This window comes from Lissotriton helveticus, chromosome 5_1, assembly GCF_964261635.1.
Source record: "Lissotriton helveticus chromosome 5_1, aLisHel1.1, whole genome shotgun sequence".
NCBI classification, from domain to species: Eukaryota; Metazoa; Chordata; class Amphibia; order Caudata; family Salamandridae; genus Lissotriton; species Lissotriton helveticus.
Genome location: NC_136065.1, coordinates 1,298,298,048 through 1,298,322,174, shown reverse-complemented (window position 1 = coordinate 1,298,322,174; position 24,127 = coordinate 1,298,298,048). Strand labels below are relative to the sequence as shown.

General features: G+C 46.6%; 1 protein-coding gene across 2 annotated transcripts in view; it reads left to right on the top strand.

Annotated features, from left to right (window-relative positions):
* RAB44 (RAB44, member RAS oncogene family) overlaps window positions 1-24,127 on the top strand; it is a 387,835-nt gene that overhangs the window by 283,292 nt on the left and 80,416 nt on the right. For both annotated transcript variants that reach the window (XM_078644134.1, XM_078644135.1), the window contains exons 9-10: window positions 3,489-3,534; window positions 21,586-21,698. In XM_078644134.1, coding sequence (XP_078500260.1) covers window positions 3,489-3,534; window positions 21,586-21,698 — 159 coding nt within the window. The remainder of the gene's footprint in view (window positions 1-3,488; window positions 3,535-21,585; window positions 21,699-24,127) is intronic.

Here is a 24,127-nt window from a genome sequence, read left to right as displayed (position 1 = left end):
GTGCCTACCTCTGACGCTGTCGTTGAAAATGAAAATTTTAACAAATGGATACAAGACTCCCTAGATCTGCTTCTTCCCAAAAAACCGATCCGATCGAAAATAGGAAGTAGTTGAATGGCATGGTTTTCCCCAAAACTTCGGGTACTAAAAAAAACCTGTAAGAAGCTCAAGAGAACTTGGAGGAAGGAATTCTCTCCCGACAAGAAGTCGAAATACAAGGAGGCCATCAAACTATGTAAAGCTGAAATTAAAATAACCCAGGCAGCTTACTACGAAGATAACATTTCGCTAGCGGCTAATTCCGCGCGAGATTTTTTGTATTGCCTCAGGCTCAAGCTGTAACAATTATCAGAGTTCTTCCTCAATAAAACTCAAACTATCTACACATCTTTTCCTTCGACTGAGGGCTATACACAGAACATCAGTCCTCACAGTAATGAACCTCTCTTGGAGACAATTCCCTTGATAGATAGGTCAGAACTTGATAGCATCCTGTCTCAGGTGAAAAGCGGGTCGCCTAAGGACCCAGCACCTCTAAAAATACAGAGACAGGCTGCGGGAACCGTCTCCCCATCATTTTAGAGCTGATCAAAGCCTTGTTTGCCTCTAGAGCAGTCCCTCCTCCCTGGAAGGAAGCGATGGTGAAGGCACTTCTTAAAAAAACCTAGCCTCGACCCAACTGCCCGGGGAAACTACCGTCCCATCTCACTTCTCCCCGCGATCAGTAAAATATATCAACTCAGTGCTGTCTGCCTTCTTAGAGACTCACAAACTCCTTCACCCATCTCAGACGGGTTTTCGCCCTCGCCAGGGAACAGAAACGGCCTTGCTCTCAGTCGTGGAAGAGTCTGAAAACATCTTGGCCTCCAGAGGCACCACTGTGGTCATTCTCTTGGACCTCACCGCAGCCTTCGATAAGGTCAACCACCATATCTTGGTCTATAGACTCAGAGGACTGGGGGTGACCGGAGGTGCTCTGGCTGGCTACAATCTTTCCTGAGTGATGGATCCTTCCAGGTCTTTGACGCTGATGTGGCCTCTAAACAGGTGCTTCTCTGCTGCGGAGTTCCTCTGGGGTCATCCCTGAGTCCCACTCTGTTTAAAATATATTTGAGCTCATTAGCCGAGTCGGGGCTACCTTTTGAAGTACACATAATGACCTATGCAGAGAGCACGCAACTCGTGGTGGAGCTTAATCATGCTGATAACTCCCCTCCCAGCCTTCGTCCTTGCTTGAAACTAAAAACTAGCCAAGTGGATGAATGACTCCTTCCTGAAACTAAACGGGGGAAAAACTGAGATGATGATTCTGGGGAATCGGTCTCCCCTCGATCTTAAGACAATATGGCCGACTACCTTGGGCCCTGTTCCGATTCCCAAGACCCAATTAAAAAGCAAGGCCCAGGCACGTAACACAGCGGCCACGTGCTATGGCATCTTGAAGATGCTCCTTAAAGTCCTCCCTCTCCTCCCTTTTCAGGCAAGGAAAATCAAGGTTCAGGCATTCATCCTGTCGCAGCTAGGTTACGGGAATGCCCTTTACTTGGGTGCTCCAAACGCGACCTTCTCCAAACTCCAGACAATACAAAATTGGGCAGTAAGAATCCTTTTAGATACTCCGAAACATCAATCAGCAAAACCTGCCTTGAACTTTCTCCACTGGCTCCCTATCAGGGAGAGGGTTAACTTCACTGCAATGTGTATTGTTCACAAGTCATTAGCACGAAAGGGCCCTGCTATTAACCACTCCATCATTCAGCCCTATCGGGCTTACTGGCGTCTTTGCTCAGATGACTTGCACTTGGTCACTGTTCCTAGGATTAGGAAAGCTAGAAGCGGGGGCCGTCTGTTCTCTCACAATGCAGCTAAGTTCTGGAACTCTCTTCCTCTTCATCTAGGAAAGGAATCTAACCATCTTGTCTTCCGCAAATTGTTAAAGACCTGGCTTTTCCCCTAGTCTGGTTGGTTCTCTACTATTCGCCGCTACCAGTGCTGGGATGCCTCCAGGTAGCCATGTGCTTAATAAATGCATTTTTCATTTCATATGCACATGTATGTTGATAATGAGTTATTGGAAGACCTTCTTAAAATTCCAGGCCTGTTACAGTGGAATTGCTTGAAGATTGTAAGTTCTTACTTATTCCTTTATAATGTTTGTAAGAATTTTAACGTGCTTTAAAACAATTTCATAATCAGGCATTATCAGTTTTCTTTGTGACAGTCAGGCTGCTCTCAAAGGTGAATGTACAGGTTGAGGTATCAGTTGTTCCAAATTAAAAACAACTGTATTCATCTTATCTTGATTTGCATGCCCAATAATCGAAAAGAGGATGCTTTACGGCTTTGGGGCTGATTATGATGGCGGGAAGACCGCCACTGACAGGCTGTACATGGCGGTCTCCCTGGCATCTGAGACATGTGTCCCACCCGCCATATTACAATGGCGGGCGGGATGATGGAGGTCAGAAAGCCCTACCACCGCGCATCCAATGAGCTCCCTGAGCCCGCCGGTGCGGTGGAGGGGCTTGTAGTCCCTACCATGCTGGCGGTGCTTGCCAGGCACCACCGTAAGGATTCCAATGTCCCTTTCTACTGGCCTTCTCATGGTGGTTAACCTGCCATGAAAAGGCTGGTGGAAAGGGACTTTCCGCTCTGGCCCTTGACTTTGGGTGTTGAGGGGCACCATCCCTGCACCATGTAGCACGCACCGCATGGTGCCTGCCACATAGTGCAGCGATATGTTTCCTGTCCATTTTTCGTATCGCAGCGGGTGCTGGTGCACGCAGCAGCCGCCGCAATACAAAAGATGGACAGGGCAACTGCCTCAACCGCCTTGGAGGCAGTCACATTGAAATTTGGTTGACGGGACCGCCAACAGCATGTCAGCCAGTCCTATATCCCAATAGGGTGGCGCGCGGACTTAACTCCGCCTGCCACCCTAATCAGGCCCTTTGTATTTGAATAATATGTCCTGACTGGCATTCCCACAGACCAGTCATCCCAGCAGGCTCGTACAGCACCCTATTTAAGCCTTTCAATATTGTGTTCAAATGCTTGGTATTGAATTCCCCATATCTTGTCTTTAATATGCACCATTGCATTATATTACCATATTGAATTGTTAAGGTGTTACACTAAATGAATTTGATAATTTAGTGGATACATGTTTCACGAAAAGATGCAGCATACATTACATAAAGTGAACTAGGATAGCTCAGTATTTCTTGTCTTTTCTTTTTGTCCTTTCCTTTTTTGATTCCACGATTGTAATTCTGAACTTGTAAAACATTTTAGTTAGACCTAGATCTAGGGTTTCTTTAGTACAAATATGTTGTAAATGGATTTGTTACAAAAGTGGCTAATCATTTATGTTTGAAAGTTCTTTGGCTGTAGAAAACAAGTATCAAATTATATACAGGAAATGCATAGATCGGTACGTTTTGTATTTGAGCAGCTAAGGAACAATGACATTCTGTTTCTATTTTCAGGGAGCAAAAGATATCTGAAGACTCTAAAAAAGTTTATGACACGCAGGTAAGGAGCCATTTCAACTTGTAATTGATCTGTAAATAACATGGAAATGTGTAAAGGACTTAGGTAATGACTTACTTTTGACATCTCCAGCTTTATGTGACTGTGTCTGTAAATCCTCAATGGGTATCATTTGCTGATAGAGAATTTTGAGCCAAAGCAATTTGGCCCTACCAGTTAGAACTCCATACCCTTTGGACCCGTGTAACTAGCTAGTGGTCCCACAGACCAAGACCAGGGGAAACAGTCAGAGCTCTCACTGACACTTTGTGGGCTAAGTCATAGGGCATCAGTAGACAATCAGACTGCTCCAGGCCTGCCAGAAACTCTTGCAATGCTATTTATGTGGAACCATCCACTTTTGGGTTCTAAGAAGTTAAGGAATACAGCAGTAAAATATTTATAAATCTTTCTTATACACCAATCTAGAGCATATAAATTGAACGTTGATTACGATAGTGCAGGTGAGTACAAGGAATGCGAACAAAAAGATCACATCTAGCATTTTTTAACAGGGCTAATAGTGGCCTGCAGTATATTCTCTGCCCATCTTTTATAAATGCACTCAAGTCCCTGAGACTTTTTTATGACTAGTCTGGCAGAGCGCAGCCCTCGCACTTTCAATGTTCTGAGCTCATGGGCGTGGTACTGGTCAGTCTGCCAAAGTGTATTCTGGCATCCACTGCACCTCCCAAAGTGCCTGAACCACGGGAGTTTCATACACTGGTACAGTGGGTAAAAATAATTTCAACTGGTATTTTTTAAAGCTCAAAGCTGAAAATTGGAATATAGAAAGAGAAATATATGTGTATGAGTCAAAGAGAAAATGGTATCTGAATGCAAATGTTACAGCCAGAATGGGTAGCTAGTCTTGAATGTAAGTACATGTTAAACACCATGATGTGACAAAGCTTTTATGACCTATACATGAGTGATATATAACCATATCTTGCTCCTCTCCTTTGGAGCAGGGTCGGAGAGGTAGTCATAATAACTGAGTTATGTGGCTCATCCAGCCTGCACATTTGCCCAGATGTTGCTAATACACTTGGCCTTCATCAGGGTGATCTCTTTCCTTCTGATGCAGCAGTTCTGTTTTTTTTTTTAAAGTATTTTTATTAAACATAAACAAGCTTCAGTTCAATACCCATACAAAAGTGACATGTTAGGAGAGACATCTGAGACAAATTTCACAGTTCTTAAACTGTACCCCGTCGGCAGTACCTGATATTAAATACCCACATTCTCTCGACGTAAACCATAGCATCATTTCTCCCACATCAGCACATAACATTTCTGAGGGCCTTTATCAAAGGTCTCTATACTCGGCCCAGGCACTCCATATCTTTTCACTTTTACGTGGGCAGCACCGCCTTGATATATAACCTGCTCCACCCCATAGCACCAGTCCAGGTCTTTCTTCCAGGCTGTAAGTGTGGGGGCTGCCCCTGCTCCCCATGCTCGGGCAATGTTTCTCTTGGCCACCAGCCTGCAAGGACCAGCCAAGTCTTGGCCCATTGCGGCCACGTCGTTTCTCCGGTCACTCCCAGGATGAGCCACCTTGGGTAAAGCGGGACACTCTCACCCACCAACTGTGCCATCACTCAGGTTATACTTTTCCAGTACGTTTTAACCCTGGGGCATGACCAAAGTATGTGGAAGACGGACCCTGCCTCACCACACCCCCGTACACATTCATCAGTCTCACAGGTGCCCTTTCGAACATAAGCTATTCGGGAAGTATAGGATCTATGGAGAAAACCGAGCTGAATCAGTCAGAACCGTGCTCTTATAGCTATTTCCCGGGGTGTCTGTAGTGCTTCAGCTCAATCATCATCCTCTAAGAGGCTCACATCCGACACCCCGCCTCCCTCAGTGGGCCCAAACAGTCTGGGTAGTTGTTAATCAATTTCCGATAAGTCAGAGAGATGGCCTTATCGATCATTGGAATCCAGGAGCAGGCGGTCCTCGAGTGGCAAATATTCTGGTAACGGGCACCCCTCTTGCAAATGACAATGAAGAGCATGGTGCATCTGTCAGTATCATAGATACTGCCCCCTCCCCATTTGGAACTGCCTCTGCAGTGTGTCAAAGTCCAACATTTTCCATTTCTTCCAGACATCCCCCAAGTGGTCAATCCCTATAAGGCTCCATTTCCGGAAGCCCATTAGCCGCGTCAACTCTCCCAATTGGCCACCCTCCCGGATAGGAGTTTGTGCTGTAAGTTTATTTGCCCACCCGTTCATTTTGGTTGATCTATGCCAGACGTCTGTAACCATTCGGGTATTTACCGGGAGGAGCTAATTACCTCTTCCTCTCTGATATAGTTCTGTTAGGTAACTTTTGTTGCCGAAAGCCAAACGATCTACCCTATACGTCGGTTTCTCTAATGAGGAAAAGGCCCACCCATTGATGTTGATGAGCTAATATGCCCAGTAGTATTTCCTAAAGTCGTGAACAGCAGGGCCCCCTTCATACACACCTTTCAGGAGTTTCTTCAGTGCAATTCTGGGGTTATCTCCCCCCCATAGCAATCGTCACTGCTCGGACTCAATGGATCGAAAAAACATCTCCGGGATCTGGTATGGGGTATTCTGGACTATGTATAATAGACGTGGGAGGGCTATCATTTTAAAAAGGACCGCCCTACCCATCAAGGAGACGGGGAACTGTCTTCAATGCTCAATGTCCTCCCTCAATCGTACCAATTGTGCCTGAACATTGAGCCACATAAAGTCATCCTCATTCTTGGTGATCAGATACACAAGTACTTAAACGTTTCCCTAGGTACCAACTACGGACATGCCGACCTTAAGGGCGGTAGCACTCTCGCCAATGAGAACACCTGGGATTTATCCCATTTAACGCAAAGGACTGTATTATAAGGATGAGACGATGGAACGTTTGTCTTGGGTTGTGGGCATACAGCAGAATATCGTCTGCGTATAAAGATATACGTTCTTCCCAACTACCCCCTAGATCTATACCTCTCACTGCTGGGTCCCCCCGTATCCAAACAGCCAATGGTTCCAGCGCCAACGGCAAACAGCCTCGGCGATAGAGGACATCCCTACCGGGTGACCCGGTATATTCGAAGGATCTAGAAATATTGCCATTGACACTAACTCGCGCCATCGGGTCGGTATGCAAGAGCTGTATCCATTGTTGAATATTAGGGCTGAAACCAATCTTCTCCAGGACAGCGAATAGGCATGCCCATTCAATACTGTTGAACGCCATCTTCGCGTCGAGTGACAGAAGCGCGGCCGGTGCGTCTGTGTGTTTCTGAGTCATCTGCATCACTCCATAAAGGTTGCGCAGATTGCTCCTGTGTGGCATGAATCTGGATTAATATGGATGTATTAGGGATTGAATGACCAAGATTAGATGGGTAGGTAAGACGTTAGCTAAAACTTTGGCCTCAAAGTTCAAAAGGGAGATGGGCCTGTAGGAACTGCAGAGATCGTGGGGCTTCCATTTGTTAAGAAAGACCACTATAGTCGCAATACGTAAATATTTCGGGAGCACACCATCTCTCGCTCCATGGAACATATCAAGCATGTGCGGGGAAGTTTGCTTGCTACACATTTAAACATTTCGGTCTGGAACCCATTGGGGCCTGGTGCCTTACCGGATTGCAGATCTCGCATGGCATTTTTGACTTCCTCTACCGTCATGTTGGAGTATATCATTGCTCTATCGTCGTCCCCAATTGCCCGCATGTGCTAATCTTACAAAAATTCTGAGGATTCTCCCTCCTTCCGCATGGTCTGCGAGCGATAGACAGTTTTATAATAATCTGCAAAGACCTCCGCCAATTCGGCTCAGGTACCCCCGCGCACGCCCTTCCCAGTTCTGATTTTGGAGACCCAGTTTTGGCTCCTATCCCATCGTTTAAGCCACGGGATAAGTTTGTTGGCCTTGTCCCCCAGATCATAAACCTTCCTCTGTATTGCCAGCACGTGCACGTGAGCAGCGATTTCCTCCATGTCCCTAAGCTCTTTCTGTTTGAGTTTGAGTTGATGTGTGCGTTTGGCAGTGTTCGCTGGACCCAAATCTAGCGTTCGTTCAAGAGTTAGGATCTCCTGCTCAGGGGGATCACATTGCGCTTACTTTTCTTTGCATCTAACATCACTGGCCGCCTTAACAAAGTTCCTAGCCACTACTTTGTATGCCTCCCAAAGTATGCAATCTGACTGTACCGAGCCAACATATCGGTCCGTGCGCTCCCCAAACTGTTCCCTAAAGTCCTGATCCCTAAATAGGGTGGGGTCTAGCCTTGGCCGGAGTGAGTGCTCTTGCTATGGCCCGCACATCTGAACCCCCACCAGCGAGTGGTCAGAGATACCGCGCGCCCTGTGGCATCCTCCCCTGAAGAGTCCCACCAATATTGAATGTGTGAAAATGTAGTCTATTCGCGAGCTGCTCCAGAGAGCCGCAGATATATGTGCGTATTGTCTCAGGTCAGAATTATGACTCTTCCAGAGGTCTGCCAGGCCCAGTGCATGTACAAACATAGACAGAGACCGTGAGTCCCTAGCCCTGGATGAATGTGACTCCCTGTCCACATCCAAAGACATAGTATCATTCATGTCCCCCCCAAGGATCAAGGTCCCCTGTGGTAAGTCAAGGAGCAGCCACTAAGATCAGGAAATGTAGTGTTATGTAACCTCGGAGGAATATGGACAGAGCAAACATTTAGCGCCTGTCCCTTCCACGTCCCCGAGAGGGCTACATAGCGACCCATATGGTTGTGCCACGTCTGTTTGACGATGAGGGGGAGTGAATTTTTAGTAAGTATAGCTGTGCCCCTGGAGCCAGTCATAAATCTGGCATGTGCCCTAAGTGTGTACCCATAGCGATTCAGCGCCAAATAATGGGTGCCATTGAGGTGGGTCACCTGAAGGAGAACCAAATCCGGGAAGTGTCGATGTAAATACTGGAGCACCATGGTGCATTTGAACTTATCCCCCAGGCCGTTTACGTTCCAAGAGAGAATTGTTAAGTTCCTCATACATTGTGTCGCCATGCAGGGTATGCTATATGGGCCCTCCCTCCCACCGGTGCCGATCCCCCTCTCTTACGGATAGTCAGAGTCAACATAAAATCACAGGTCTCATCCCTTCTAGAGCGCAACAATTGTCCTGAAGCATTAACAACCCAAAAGATAAAACAACAGCACAAAAAAACATAACAGTACCCCCACCCTGCAACCCTGCCTTGTAGGTCTAAAACTACCAACCCATAGCAGAGTGCCTGTCATCCCGATAATTGAATGTCAAATAAAGGGTTGCATGGCAACACCACCCAGCAGCATCCTCCCTCTGAGCCCGCAACTCTGCCCTACTACAGGTGAGGGTGTTTTTAAAAGAGGAAGTCCATAGTCCACCAGGCCCTAGCCCAATCCATTGGAGTAAGCATAAGAAGGTATCAGATTATGACAGACAAGGAAAACCTATACCTTGAATTATGACAGGAAAATAGAGCAGCAAAGTATCTCAAGTCTTTCACTTTCCAGCACGAGCTGCATCACTGGCGGGGCTTGAAGATCGGGAACGTCTGGATCTAGACACGGACCGCACCCTCTCTTCACATTGGTTCGAGGATTTCAAGGAACGATGACCGTCGTCCCTCCAGCCTGCTTCATCTCTCCGGCGATTAACCCTGGAAGGGCCCTAATCCAGCCATTGTTGAGCGAGCCTCCTCCGGTGTCGTGAAGAACCAGGACTTTTCACTCTCCCCAACCTTAAGCTTGGCAGGATAAAACATCAAACATTTAAGTCCCTTGTCTCTGAGGGCTTGTTTCACCCCTTCGAAGGAACGTCTCTCTTGCTGTACTTTCAAGGGGAAGTCTGGGAAGAATCAAATCATCCCGTTCTCATAGGGGAGAGCACGTTTGACTCTGGCCGCTTGCAAAATTGTGTTGCGGTCCCGGAAGTTCAGAATATGCTCAATAGTGGTTCGAGGAGGGGCCCCAGGTTTTGCTTTGGGGATCGGGGCTCTGTGTGCCCTCTCCACGGAAAGAAATTGCGACAGTCTCTTGGGCTTGAGGTAATGTAGGAAGAGGTCTTCAAGAAAGAGATTCAACACTGGGGCCCTCCACCCCTCCAGGCACACCCACCACTGGAATGTTGTTTCTGCGTGCCCTCCCTTCTTGATCGTCCAGCTGCAACGCCATTGCCTTGTGTTGGTGTACCAGCTTTGCACCCGCTCCTCTGGTTTGCGCGTTAGCTCCCCTATGTGTTCCTCCGTCGCTGTGACTCGTTTGGATGTTTTTCGCATATCTGCCCTCATGAGATTCATCTTGATTTGGACCTTGTCGATTTTGGTTTCCAGGTTTGTCCCCACCGTCTGTATAACCGCCATGATTGAGCTAAGGGGCGGTTCTTCTCCGAGCGAGTCTTCACCCTGTGCTCCCTCTTCAGAGTATAGTTGTTGTTGAACCGCATACTTTTGTTAGCCTGTATAGCGGCTGTGGCCCCCTTCGGTTTCGTCATGGCGAGGAATGTCTCTGGCAGGGATCGATGGACCGGTCACTACAGCACCCGGCCTCCGCAGGGCACCCCCTGTCCCTCTACCTGCCTCAGGATATAGGTAGCCTGCAGTGTTGGGATGATGGTGCTGACCTCTTCCTGAGTCCCCGAAGAAGCACCATCCAGCACCCACTCACTGCGGGACAACACATTGGTACTCGACTGTGGCGCAGGCAATCTCCAATTACGCTATTTTCAAACCCACCGGACGTGTCGACCGCGTCAATGCGCGTACAGTGAGGAGGGGGTGCTGGGATGTGCGTGTGCCCTTCTCCGGTCCTTCACAGCAGGACTGAGCTTGCTGTCTTATGTGCTCTTGGTTGCTCTCTGGCACTCGCTCACATCAGTCCCCTGGGACTACCGACCAAGGGACCAGAACCACCCAACGCGGGCGTGTCCGTCAGCATCCATCCATTAGGGTGGTCGCCCCGTGCGCACCAACCTCGATGGCTCCGTGGAGACAGGCAGGGACCACAGCGTCAGCCGGTACCTCGGTCTCCCACAACAGTATAATCCTCCACCCCCTCACCTCCAAACAGCAGGTGCAGACCGGATCTCCCGACTTCACATTTTCGGGGGGGGAGGGAGGGCTCCGGCTGGAGTCCTCCGCACTAATCTCTCTTCTTGGGGAGCGCACCAGGCGCACCCTCGCCACGCTGAGAAGTATCGCTGGGTCTGCGTCTGGTAGAGGCCATGTGCGAAGGATCTCGGGTAACAGAGAGCCCCAGCCGCTGGTTCCCAATGCGGGCCGGCGCTTCACGCGACTCCACCCCCTGAGCTTCGGAGAGTCCGCTTCGCCGGTGGGCCGGGCCTCGCCTCGCTGTAGCGGCTAACCTGTGTCGCCAGGCCAAAACTGCAGCTCCCTCGCTCCGGGGCACCTCCAAGGGCACAGCACTAGTACTTTTCCTCCGTGGGCTGCAGAAGATAGAGCGGATATCACGTATCACGGGCTACGTTGCAGGCCCTGATGGAGCTCGGAGATTAAGCTGCCATCACGGCTGGTGCCAAGTCACACCCCCTTGCAGTTCTGTTTTTTAAGCAAGTTTGTTTTTTAGTAGATAGATTGTGTCTCACTTACTTTTGGGACAGACTTTCATTTCACGTGATAACTCAGACTTTGGAAATGCTAGGTTTTAACTTTATATTTAGTTGGCTGGAGTTTTTCATAACCATATGGACAAAGGTAAAGATATTCATTTAATTTTAAACCCCAAATGTAATGGTTTGAAGGGTGGGGAGGCTGGCTATAAAAGGGGCACACCTACCTCTCGAGGCAGTAGTGAAGTTCTGTGGTTTCAGAGTCTTTACATAGGGTCCTCCAATGTCACATCTTAGTTTCAGTACTTGATAACTGAGATACAGTAAGTGACAATAAACATTTTACTGTTTAACATGGACCATTTGAGATTCAACCTCTATTAAAAAGAAAGCTCTCAAATTAAACATTTTGGCAACATAAAGTGTACACCAGCCTGTTGAGCGCCAAGAAACTTCTGAATATTTTCCTAGGGATAATTCCTTGGCCTGGTTACATTAAGAAATTAGGGATACTTAGAAGACAAAGAAAAAGAAATAGGGGGTGCATCTTATTCCATCCACTCCCGCCCTCAGCACTGATGTCACCCACATCAGCTACTACAACCCTATTTCTAATTCAACAAAGTTATTACATGAAAGTGTGTTGCCCTCCCCCTACTGACCACAAGCCATAGATTTCGTTTCTAAAATTGCATTAAGATAGTAGACCAATCAGATTTAATAATGTTTCCAATCCGCAAAATTAAAATCCGTAAAAAAGAGAAAATGTGGTAGTATTCCCCCCAAGGATAACACGTTTCCAGCATACATATAATAAAGAGGGTTGTAATGGACTAGAAATCGCACCTTGTTCTAATGTACACATTGTAGTGGGTATACAGTAATAAATGGAAAGCACAGGAAAAGTAGGATGGTGCTTTTAAGGTTATCCCACACCCTACTACCAAAAGTGTGAGTTCACGTTGGACCTAGAGATCCAATGTGTCAACATGAAAAAAAGAAAAAACATAGCACTCAAAAAGTAACCAAGTTGCAACAGGTGTTTGTTCTATATCAGAGAGCAGCACTTCAATGGATGGACATAGGCTGCTTGTGATGCTAAAAGATGTACACAGCAAAGAACAGTATAAACAAGGCAAAAGGTGCGTAATCTATAGCGGACGACAAATCTTCTCATATAAGTCAGAAAACGGCTTCACCGCATTGGGTACAATAGGAAGGAGACTAAGTAGTCTAACTGTGATATATGCCAAGATGGGGACCTTGATGAGTCTCTGTATTGGCTGGAATCCTTTCCAATCTGTTTGGACCTTACATGTTTTCTGTGATTACTTATTGAGTGCTATGGTCTTCCTTTTATCATATTTCTCGCATAGTTGCCAATATAATCATATGCATTCATCAAAGGGTGCATTATAGGCCTGATAGTAATAATCACCAGGCTGCAGGCAAGTACTTACAGGAAAGTGGTATGTCCTGACTTGACCCCAGCAGCTACTTGTTCTAGAGGAAAAGACTAGCCTAAGGGAGGTCGAGGTAGCTATAGGCGCTTTACCTTCAGGGAAGGCAGCCGGGGAAGATTCAATACCTTTGGAATTCTATAAAGTAATTTTATATATTCTTGCACCAACACCTTTTTATTTGGTAACTGCTATTAGTAATGGAGACACTACCCCGGTATCATGGGGACTGACAAATAGTGTGGTTTTTCTCAAAACAGGTAAACCATCTGAGGAACGGAGTTCTTATCGACCAATCTTCCTGATAAATGCAAACGCCAAAGTCTTTTCTAAAATTTTAGCTCTGCGTCATGCTCCAGCCATTCCTAATTTGGTTTCAGAACAGCAATATGGTTTCAACCCTGGTAGAGATACTACAGCAGATATCAATACTGCAATCGCGGCGTTTGACGTGGCTGGTAAAACTAAGGACAACATAAGTATGATTATGCTGGATGAAGAGAAGGCCTTCGACCGGGTTACTTGGGAAGCACTCTGGCTGATTATCGATATGAGTGGGGTAGGTAGCTGTGTTATAACACTAGTGCAGACGCTCTATAAGAACCCGTTCGCTAAGGTGCTAATGGGCGGCTACTCCTCTTTTCCTTTTTTAATTGGTAGGGGCAGAAATCAGAGGTGTCCACTTTCTCCTTTGTTGTTTGCCCCCTATATTGAACCTTATTTAAGACACCTTAATTTGAACAAAGGTATACAGCGTGTTCGGTTAAATGGTATTGGTCTTAAAATAATGGCTTATGCTGACGATGTAGCAGTTTTTGCCTGCAATCTAAGGGACGCTGTTAATGTTATATCCAAGGAGGCTGAACAATTTGGTGCCTTTTCCAGTTATAAGTTAAATATCTCTAAGACGCAGGTTATTTTAATTTTTCAATTACCTACTTTTACTATAGGCCTGGTAGAGACTTCTTTATATCTCAGCATACGTTTGTGTAGTCATGTGGAGAACATAATTGCACTTAATTATGAACCCCTGTTGAAAATGGTCATAGCAAAACTGGGACAATGGCATAAGCTTCCTTTGGGTATCCTAGGTAGATGTAATATTGTTAAAATGAACGTATTACCCACTTTTCTCTATCTATTTTGTTCAATACAGCTACGAGTTCCTGATTCTTTTTTTAAACGTCCGGAAAGGACAGTGAGTAGTTTTATATGGGGCTATAGGAGGTCTAGGTGTGCTATCCGTTTCTTGAAGTTACCCTATATGCAGGGTGGATTTAAATTACCGGATTTTAAATTGTTCTTCTGGGCATCATTCACTGGCCGCATTTGAAGTTTATTGATTGAAAGTAAAGTTGGGCCGATTACATTCAGGTAACAATTAGAACTAGACTCAGGCTTTAGATTTTCTTTGCATAGGTTGCATAGGGATGCTCCTATCAGCAAACGAGGGAGTTATTGCAAGATTGCAAGTAGTCCAGAACACCGCGGCCCGTCTTGTACTAAATCAGCCCCCCCGCACACCATCGAAGCCTCTCTTGCACATCTTACATTGGCTACCCATTAAACAAAGGGTGAAGTACAAGATTGGATGTACTATACATAAAAGCCTTCAGAATAGAGGTCCTGAGTATCTAAACAGCAGATTCTCCCTCTATAAACCTGTACGGTCCCTGAGATCCAGTGACCAAGCTTTACTACAGGTTCCAAGAGCTAGAAAGACCAGGCAAGGTGGAAGGGCGCTATCCATAGCCGGACCAAGGCTGTGGAACAGCCTCCCTCTCTCTCTGAGACTCTGCCAGGAATATCTCCCGTTCAGAAAACAGTTAAAAACCTTCCTATTTCCCAAATAGTGATACCTGTGTACCTACTGCCACAAGTTGAAAGGTTTTCAAAGGCGCGGAGATACTCCTTCGGGAGGTGATCCTAGCGCGGTATAAACCCGTAAATAAATAAATAAATAGGTTGATGGACATCAACTACTTCAAGAGGGTAAGATTTAAGGTGATAAGAGATATAGCTCGAATATGGCGTGAAATATGCACAAAATTTTCTTTACCATCTTTTCAGCTGCTCATTCCGCTTCAAGGCAATCCATTGTTTTTCCTATTATAAAAAAATCTAATGCAGACCCGACCAACTCTGCGAATTATCGGCCTATTTTGCTCCTTCCTTTTGGTGGCAAGGCTTTAGAGAAGCAAATTTCTCATTATCTAGAGGACAACCACATACTGGACCATTCGCAGTCAGGATTCCAAAGCAGAGCACAGTACAAAGAGCACTTATGGCGGTCACTAATTCTATTAGGATCATGTTGGATGAAAGCAGTCCAGCGACGCTGGTATTATTAGACCTATTGCTGCCTCCCACCCTATCCTCTTCCACAGACTATACTATATGTGAGTGCATGCAGAGCCATTAGCTTGGTTCATGGACTTCCTGGAAGATAGAACACAGTTTGTTTCTAGATATCGCTTAAAATCTAGGATAGTTTCAAACAACGGTGGGGAGGTTCCTCAAGGGTCTTCCCTGAGCCCCAAACTTGTTGATATATATATGTGGCCCTGTTAGCTGAGATTGTGAGATTCTGCATGTTTGAAATCATGTCCTATACGGGCAATATTCAATTGGTAATTCTGATAGGAGAGGATCTAGAAGCCACTAAAGCTAGTTTTATTAACTGTATGAGGAATGTGGCTTCCTGGTTGAATCAGTACTGCTCACAGCTAATGGTGATCAGAGGATTGGTGGCCAGAAAAGATTGGCAGTGCCCCTTGTCACAATAAAGTGGTATCCTGGATTCTTAGTGGATGACACGCTCTCTATGAGGGAGCAAGTGAACTGTATCAATGGCTCCTATTTTGGTATCCTACAGCTGCTCAGGAGAGTGTTCCTGTGGTTTCCCATTATTTCTAGGAAAACGATGGTCCAAGCATCACAACAAGTTGCCCGGACTATCGTTCATTTTCCTACCTAGCACCTCATCATTGGAACATGAAATAGAATTCGTTCCTGCCCGAATCTTGTAATGTTTGAGAAAATGTTGAAAACCTGTGCATTTAAAAAACGATCTGTTGCCTGTCTCCGAGACTGTAGCATAAGCGCCGAGATGCTCATCTGGGAGGGAGACGCTGCGCTCTATAAGTACAATTAACATAAAGAAGTATTGTAAAATAAAAACAATGCAAATGAAAAGTCAGAGAATTCCTTAATTTAATTCTACTTCAATGTACATGTCAAATGAGGTGCGTTGCGATTATCCCAAGAAAATAAAGATGCAGTCTACAAATGTCTAAAGAAATATATAAAACCGACTAACCATTATCATGTCTAAAATACTTCGTTTTTTTAAAGTCATAAACATCTAAACAGAGGTGAGATTAGATTTTGCTGTACATAGAGGGGCAGATTTATGTTAACTGGCGCATCCCCAGGGATGCGCCAGTTAATGTGCGCCACAGTGCGCCACAGCTCCGCCACCCATGATGCGCCGCATTTACAATGCGGCGCACCATGGGGCAAAAACGGCACAGATGCATGACGCATCTGTGCCGTAAAGGTGGCGCATTGCTGGAGTTGCGTCGCAAGCGCGACGCAGCTCCAGCAAGGCTCGGGGGTGCCCCATCTTCACAATGCTGCGTCAAGACCTACGCCTGTTTCAGGCAGGCGCAGGGTTTTGACGCAGCATTGGCGTCTCATAGATTTCACTCAGCCACTTTCAGGAGGCGTTCCTGCGCAGGAACGCCCCCCCCCCCCCCTGCGCAGGAACGCCTACTTATGGCGCACGGCTTTACAACGTGACGCATCTCCTAGATGCGTCACGTTGTAAATAGGGCGCATTGTTTGCGCCGCCGTTGCGTCAAATAAAGTGACGCAATTGCGGCACAAAGAGGCGCAAGGGCCTCATGAATCTGCCCCAGAATCTATTTCTGGTTATTATCGGAATGAGTGATAATTGGAAATATAAAACAATAGTACATGTATTCGCCTGTACAATACGTTTAATATATAATGTGGTGGTGCAGATGAAATCCCACGTGAAAGAAGCTTGAGTTACAGCAAAGCAAGCTGTGATACTGAAGATAGAACAGTAGGAGGTGGTAAAACCTTAGCACAGATATAAAATGTACATTTGCAAAACTTCAAGGATCTCCTGGAAAAATCATAATTAACTTTAATGCAGAAAAAATGTAAAAAGGAAAGAAATCGCAAGGAAAACAATCGACACATGACGGTTGCTAAGCTAAAAAGTCGGACGAAAAAACACAGGTGTGCGCTTTTAAATAGCAGACCACTATTCAACGACGTTGTGAAAACAAACGTGTATTTACTTGGATGACTTAGATTTCAAAAGGGCTACCGTATTTAACAAAAGAAGGAGCAGTGTGTGTGTACGTTCTAGGCAGATGGCCCTGGAGGGGATTAGTCTAGCTATGAAGGACAAGATGAAGTTCTGCAAAACAATCTAGCCAAGCAGGTGCAAATGACAAAGAACTAATAAGTGGATATTGAGGTGTGTTGGTGGAATCTTTAGAGTTGCAGTTTTCATCAGAACAAACAAGAAATTAAAACATTGGGAGTGCAAGAGGTGCGATGGTGACGCAGCAGACACTGAGCATTTTTGATAGGAGGTTAAAAGTGGGTGAACCATTGTAAAAAAAAAAGGAGCGTGAAAAAATGGGGGTTACTAGAGGGGAAATCACACCCCTAACTCGTGGTAGTCAAATGTAAGGAGGGCGTCTGCTTACTGATCCAGAACTAGAGCTTAGAGAGACAGCGTTTGCCCTGGGACACCGCTGCTTCCTATAATGCTCCAGGTAGAGCTAGCCTCGCTGCTGTATCTGGAGTCCTTCCCCAATGGGAGTGGTAGGTGAGTGCCTGAAAATTGTTCTCTGAATATATGTTTTCAAGCCCTCCTGAAGTGGAAGTAAGGGATCTGGCACACCAACAGTGGGAACAAGAGAAAGCAGGTCCCACAGCAGTCCTGCCAAGTATCTCGCCTCAGGTGACACTAAAGCATTTCAGTGTGGTGCTCCGCATCACCACACTGAAATGCATTGTCACGCATAAGGCCATAGTCTCAGATGTCGGAAAGCACACTACAAACAGTGGTAGCTGCGAGCTCCAGTGCCTGGCTGGCTGCTGTCACAGGCTTCGGGCAGTTCCAGCAGCTGAGCAGGCGCTCTTAGCCTCACAGTGGCAGTCAGTCAGTGCTGCTACAATGTATTTCTTTGCTTTCCGCGGCGCCAAGGAGCTGAGTGACAGTCTCAGACTGGCCGTAGTGCCGCAAGGATATGACATCACACGTCCTGCTGTGGAAACAAAGAAGGGTACGCAGTTCCCCAGGACAAGGGGGGGGGGGGTTTGTTTGGGTTGGCCTGGTATGTTCCGGTAGACTATAGTGGGAGTGAGACACCCTGAGATATAACTGGGGTACGGAAAGGGGAGGGGGAGTCCTCCCTGTCGGGACCTAAAACCCTCACACACCCAGCAAGCTAGGTGTCATGCTTCATCATATGGGTTTTTGCTCCTCGTCAAGCTGGCGGTGCAATGCCTGACGAGCACCCAGATGGGGCTCTTTGCCGGAGATCTTTTGTCCCTGCCAGTTGGTGCATGCGGGTATGAGGGTTCTAAGAAAAGGGGGGTGTAGATGTGCGCGGTGATGGTGGTGCTGATTACAAAAAGTTAGGTAATCCACTGACTATTTTATTGGCATGGTTAGCTACTTTATTAAAAAATAAATGGTGAGGTGGGCCTCCTAGTGCAAATATCCAGGACGGTCTACTCTACCAAGTGAGAAGATTTGTGTATGGTCAACATGTTTCTTGCTAGTGTTCCTAGGGATACAGCGCAATTCGTCAGGACCAAGAGGAAAAAACTAAACACTATCTACACATTGTGGATGGCACAACTGTTACCTACTCCAAATGGAAATGAGAGGTGGTCCGAAGATCCTACCACGTCTGAGTGTAATCCTAGTGTGGGGGAAGCTATGCTTCAGCGGTCTCCTCCTGTCCAGTTCCTAAATGGTCTAAGTTCGCCGAGTGCTGCACCGTCAACCTACCCAGGCGTCTGACCGACGAGGGGAGCCTGCTAACATCGTGCGAACTTGTGTTTGATGAGGCCTCTGCTGGAACTGGATCGTCGTCATTCTTGCACAGCCTGACTGTTTTATGGCCGCGCTCGCTCACACCACAGTGCTGTTCGCACCTCCTCTGACCTATCCTGCCCTGCAGTCAGGACCCCACGCTGGGACAGCACAGGCCCAGGAACTAAATGGCAATGCAGCCCAACGGCAATTTTATTTCAGAGAAGCCCGGGCCATGTGTCACATGGTCATACCCTGCTGAACCATGCCTCACCCGATTTCAGATTCGCTCAATCCGAGACACTACCTCCATTCCCCCTCTTCTTTTCGGAGGACTCACTTTCTACGGTCCCAGATATCTCTCCTCCCTCATCCCCCCACTTGTCTACCGCCCCACCTTAAGGGGATTAGCACCGCACCTTTTCTTGCCTCTCCCGCTGAGTGCCTCTTCATATCATGATCTTGCACCAAGTTTGCCCTCCCTCCTCACATTGCCCACCTCGAGGTTTGTCAATTATGCACCATCCCACAATAGCAACTAGAAAGTCACCAAGGCAGCTGCTCTTTATGGAGGTGCTCCTCCAATCCGACCACTCACCCTCTCCGCCAGGTCCTTCGATTATCACAATGGACCTGATCGTTAATGAAATAATTTTGATGGGTCAAAGTCTGAAAGTGATGGATCTTGTGAAAATGACTGACCTCATCGTCCAGTGCTGCCCCAGCCTGCACATAACCCCGGCAGCGACGAGGCTGGTGGCGGCGGGGACAGCAGCATCATCGACCTGACTCAGGCACTCTCAGCAATAATGGGCCCACGCATGAGAGGCATCTTGATCCAGATCGTGGGCGCTGCGGGGAGTCTGGCGACCCAGTGCTGCACGGACCGGCAGTGTGACTGAGGTATAGAGATAGACTACCAAGTAAGTACTTATTGGCCAGGCATCCCGCCTGCTGCCAGTTTGTAGTCATGATGTGTTGTAGTCTTACTTGTTGTCAGACACAGTTGCAGGCAGGGCTGCTCTGTCTGGTCATCCTTTTCAGGTTTATCTGAAAGATCTGATTTCAGAAGACAATAATCTGCAGGCCGCAGAGGTTTTCTTCCTTCTGAGGTTTTTCATTGGGCTCCACCTCATTGAAAGCACTTAGCTGTGACGGTGACCCGACTAGTCTGGTAATGTACGGAATTAAACTTACTTCAGCTTTCGTAAGGAAATTATAAGTGTCAGCCAGTGACCGAGACTGTAGCTAAAATCAGATGCTAATTTCATGTTTACTTGAGTTGAGAGTTCGTTAGGTAATGTCACAACCTACACACACACACTGTCCTTAATTTAATAAATGGCGCAAGTTAATCATGATGTACTACTAATAAACTGAGAGGGTTTAATCATCTTAAATCTGTTACGGTGGTGCGTGTTTGCCAGGGTTCTCTGCTCTCTCTCATTCTGGGGGGGAGGTGTGCGGGGGGGGGGAGGAGGTCGTTACGACTCCAGTCATTCCTCAGAAGGCCCTTAGTCCTGTTATGATACGCTCGCCAGATTTCCAGGCAGAAGCTGAGCCTGGAAGGGGTAGTGGGGGGAGGAGGCGGGGGCGCGGGCCCTACTGGCTGGCAAATGTTGTGTACTTGACTTCACAGTGTTTTTTTTTCTGCCTTCCTGCCCAGCAACACACTGATTGGCACCTGTGTTGACTTGAGTTGAGGCAGGCTCCTCTGCTCACATGCTGTTGGAGTTCACTGCACGCAGAAGCAAGCCTCCTGCATGCACATAGCATCGCACATAGCTACACTGTGAACACGCTTGCAAGCCTCCTGCACCCATACAGCATAGTGCACAGCTACACTGTGCACACATATGCAAGATTCCTGCACCCATACAGCATAGTGCACAGCTACACTGTGCACACATATGCAAGCCCCCTGCACCGATACAGCATAGTGCATAGTTACACTGTGCACACTGATACAAGCCTCCTTCATGCACATAGCATAGTGCACAGCTACACTGTGCACACCTATGCAAGCCACCTACACGCAAACAGCTTCACACAGCTGCAGACGCTGTGGTGCTCACTGCTACACACAGAATGAACCTGCAGTCTATCATACATAGGCAGTAAGGCCTGCTGCCAAAAGGCAGCGCAATAAATGCTGAACAGTTTGAGGACTTCTGCACTAAGGGTGGAGACCTGATGCGTGCAGTGCTCTGAGTCAGGCAGAGATCAAGGGCACACCAAACTCATCAGTCACTAGTCTGTCTGCAAAGTTGTGCCACTCATTTAATTTACTTTTAGTGGAGTGCGTGGGTTCTTATATTTGTTTTCCTTACCTTCATTGCTTGATTTTGCTCACGAGAAAGTGTCACTCATAGTCGTTGAATGTCACTCATATTTACACTAAAATTATGAAAATGTCACACATAAGCAATCTGAAACCTTGGCAGCTATGCCACAGCTGAATATACAATATTCATTCCAGCGGAAGGCACTCCAGTCACCAAAAGCACCACAACCCTCACCACTCGAAATATACGCTTCTCTCGCTTGCTTTCACTTTACGTCATCGTCACTCAGTACAAAAGTTAAAATCAGGCCATTCCTCAACTCCAAACCAACACACGTTTGAAGCCCTCCCACACGTCATCCTCATAGAATCAAGAGGCATGACTGATGTTCCCGTTTAAACCAGTTGGATGGGCAGTCCTTTCTTTTTAACTACCATGATTATTCTTCCTTCCTTTGGCATCATACCTCCTTTTTGTTATCACTTGAGACAGATTCTGATCAAAGCGTGGTTCCTGATGTAGCTCTTCGTATTTTCCATTGTACTTGTCTTCAATCTACATCACTCCTGCGTGAATCTATTATTTGTCTGTGAATTTCCATAGACAACTTTCTTGAAGCATCTAATGAATAATGCTGGGATTTTTTTCAGCACATACCACATGATGAGTATCCTGCCACAAGAGAAATGGACTCTACATCAGCCTTGCAGCTACGAACAATGAACGCGCCCAGCGATAGAGACCAAGATACCTCACAAAATATGTGAGTAATACCAGAATTGCCATGTAAACACTATATATATATGGGAATTTTTTTATATGTTAAACATGCTAAGGCTGCCTAGTAGGTAATATGCCTGCTGTAGAAATGTTTGTTACCTCAAGGACATACATTAGCAATCCAATGGAGCTACATTAGTTTGTCAGATTTCTTTGTTCAATAAAATAAATATTAGAGAGTTTGGTGGTAACGTCTTAGTACAACACTTACTAATCTCAGTGTCTTTTAAAAACTTTATAGAACAAGTTGTCATCAATTGTTAGTTACTTTTTTTCTCAATGGTACTTCTATGCTTTCTGTTTTTCCTAACATAAATGTTACCAAATACAAATTTTAATTATATCAGATGATGGGCATGAAAACCCAGACATGCTTGGCTTGATACACAATGATGACAGCCTTTATATTGTTACACATAGTCAGTTGGACGTGCCTATGGCCAGGCCCTGCACCCAAACCCCCGCCATGCACGGCTGAAGAACTATAACCATGAACTGCTAATACCTCACATGTTACATTGCTCAAGACATGTTCTATGGAATGATTGATAACATCACTGCAACATCTGTGACATCACTCATGACATCACTGTGAGTGGGTCTGTAAGTGTCTAAGTGGGTCGGGACATATAGCCAATTTCCAATAGCCCTTACTTTGTCGGGCCATCTGAGAAGTTTGGCTATGGCAGTGACAAGGTAGTCAACGCCATGGCCAAACTATGGTCCACCCGCATTTAAATTGGGATGGCGACCACTATGTTCCCTCTCTGTCAACATATATATGAGGCCCTTTCTTGTTATTTTTTTAAATAAAATATTCCTGGGGGGTTGAGGGGGTCCACTATCTGCAGCCAGAGGCGTAGCTAGGGGGGGTGGGCGGTCCGCCCCAGGCGGCACTATTTTGGGGGCGGTTGCGCGATCCTGGTGGCACATGGCGGCGGTGAATATGATTTAATTGGGGACACTGACACCTCCCCAACAAATGTGGCTGTGAATCTGTCGCTGAAGTAGGAGCACTGTCTGCACACGAGACATGCAGTTATGTTAGTGAAAGCGCACCGGCTGCAGTGCATGCATGCACGTCGCACCATCTAGCAAGTGGTGGTGGTGCGTTGCGGGGCATACCGTGTGGTTCCCAGAGCCGTGAATCTTGTAGCGCGCGAAGGCGCTACGAATGACGGCCCCGGGAATCATTTTTATCCAGCCCCTGCGCAGTGCTGCTAAAATGCAGCAGTGACGCTCGCCACCACCACACACTCTTTTCACAAAGTGGAGTCTCAGCAGGGGAGTGCTGGGCGATTTACAGAACCCCTAAGGTAGGGGCCCTGCCACCACTATGGAGTGTACAGGAAAGGTAGGCTAAATATTAACAGCAACCACAAGCAGATTCGTTTTTGTGATAAACGTTAAACGCACTTGAGTTACTGGTGTTATTTTAGCTGTCTTCCCTCTCTTCCTGATTTACATCCTCGTCTGAGCCTGCAATGCCTCGGTTTTTTTTTTTTTGGGTCGTTTTAAATAGCGCAAACTATCAGTATCAGCATAACTGCCAAGGTTTTAGATTGCTATGTGTGGCGTTTTCATAATTTCAGGGTTATTGTTAGAAATGGGGGTCTCTAGTTGGCAGAGGTAGGTTCCACTGTCCAAATAGGGACCCTTGTTTCTAGTCAGGGTAAGGAGGATACACTCGTTGATAACCCCTGCTCACCCCCTTGGTAGCTTGGCACTAGCAGTCAAGGCTTATCAAAGGTAATGTGTAAAGTATTTGTACCAACACTCACAGTAACACAGTGAAAACACCACGAAAATGGCTGTAATTCACTACCAGAGCATGTCACCTGCATTAGTACATGCTCTACCTTTCACATACACTGCACCCTGCCCAAGGGGGTACCTTGAGCCTTCCATAGGGGTGACCAATGTGTACAGAAAGGGAAGGGTTAGGCCTGGTCAGTGGGGACACTGACCAGGAGGACATGGCAGTTCACAGACTGCACACAGGCACTACGGTGGCAGGCCTGAGACACCATTTTAGGGCTACTCATGTGGGTGGCACAATCAGTGCTGCAGGCCCACTAGTAGCATTTGAATCACCAGCCCTGGCACACTCAGTGCACTTTACTAGGGACTTCTTGGTAATACAAATATGCCAATCATGGACAACCAATTACAATAACAATTTACACAGAAAGCATATGCACTTTAGCACTGATCAGCAGTGGTAAAGTGCCCCGAGTCCTATTGCCAACAGCCACGGGTCAGGAAACATAAGGGAGGAAGAAGCAAAAAGTTTGGGGATAACCCTGCAAAAAGGGCCATTTCCAACAGTTATTATGAGTGACATTTAACAACTAACGAGTGACACTTCCTCCCGAGGAAAATGAAGCAATTAAGATAAGGGGTTCACTGTCT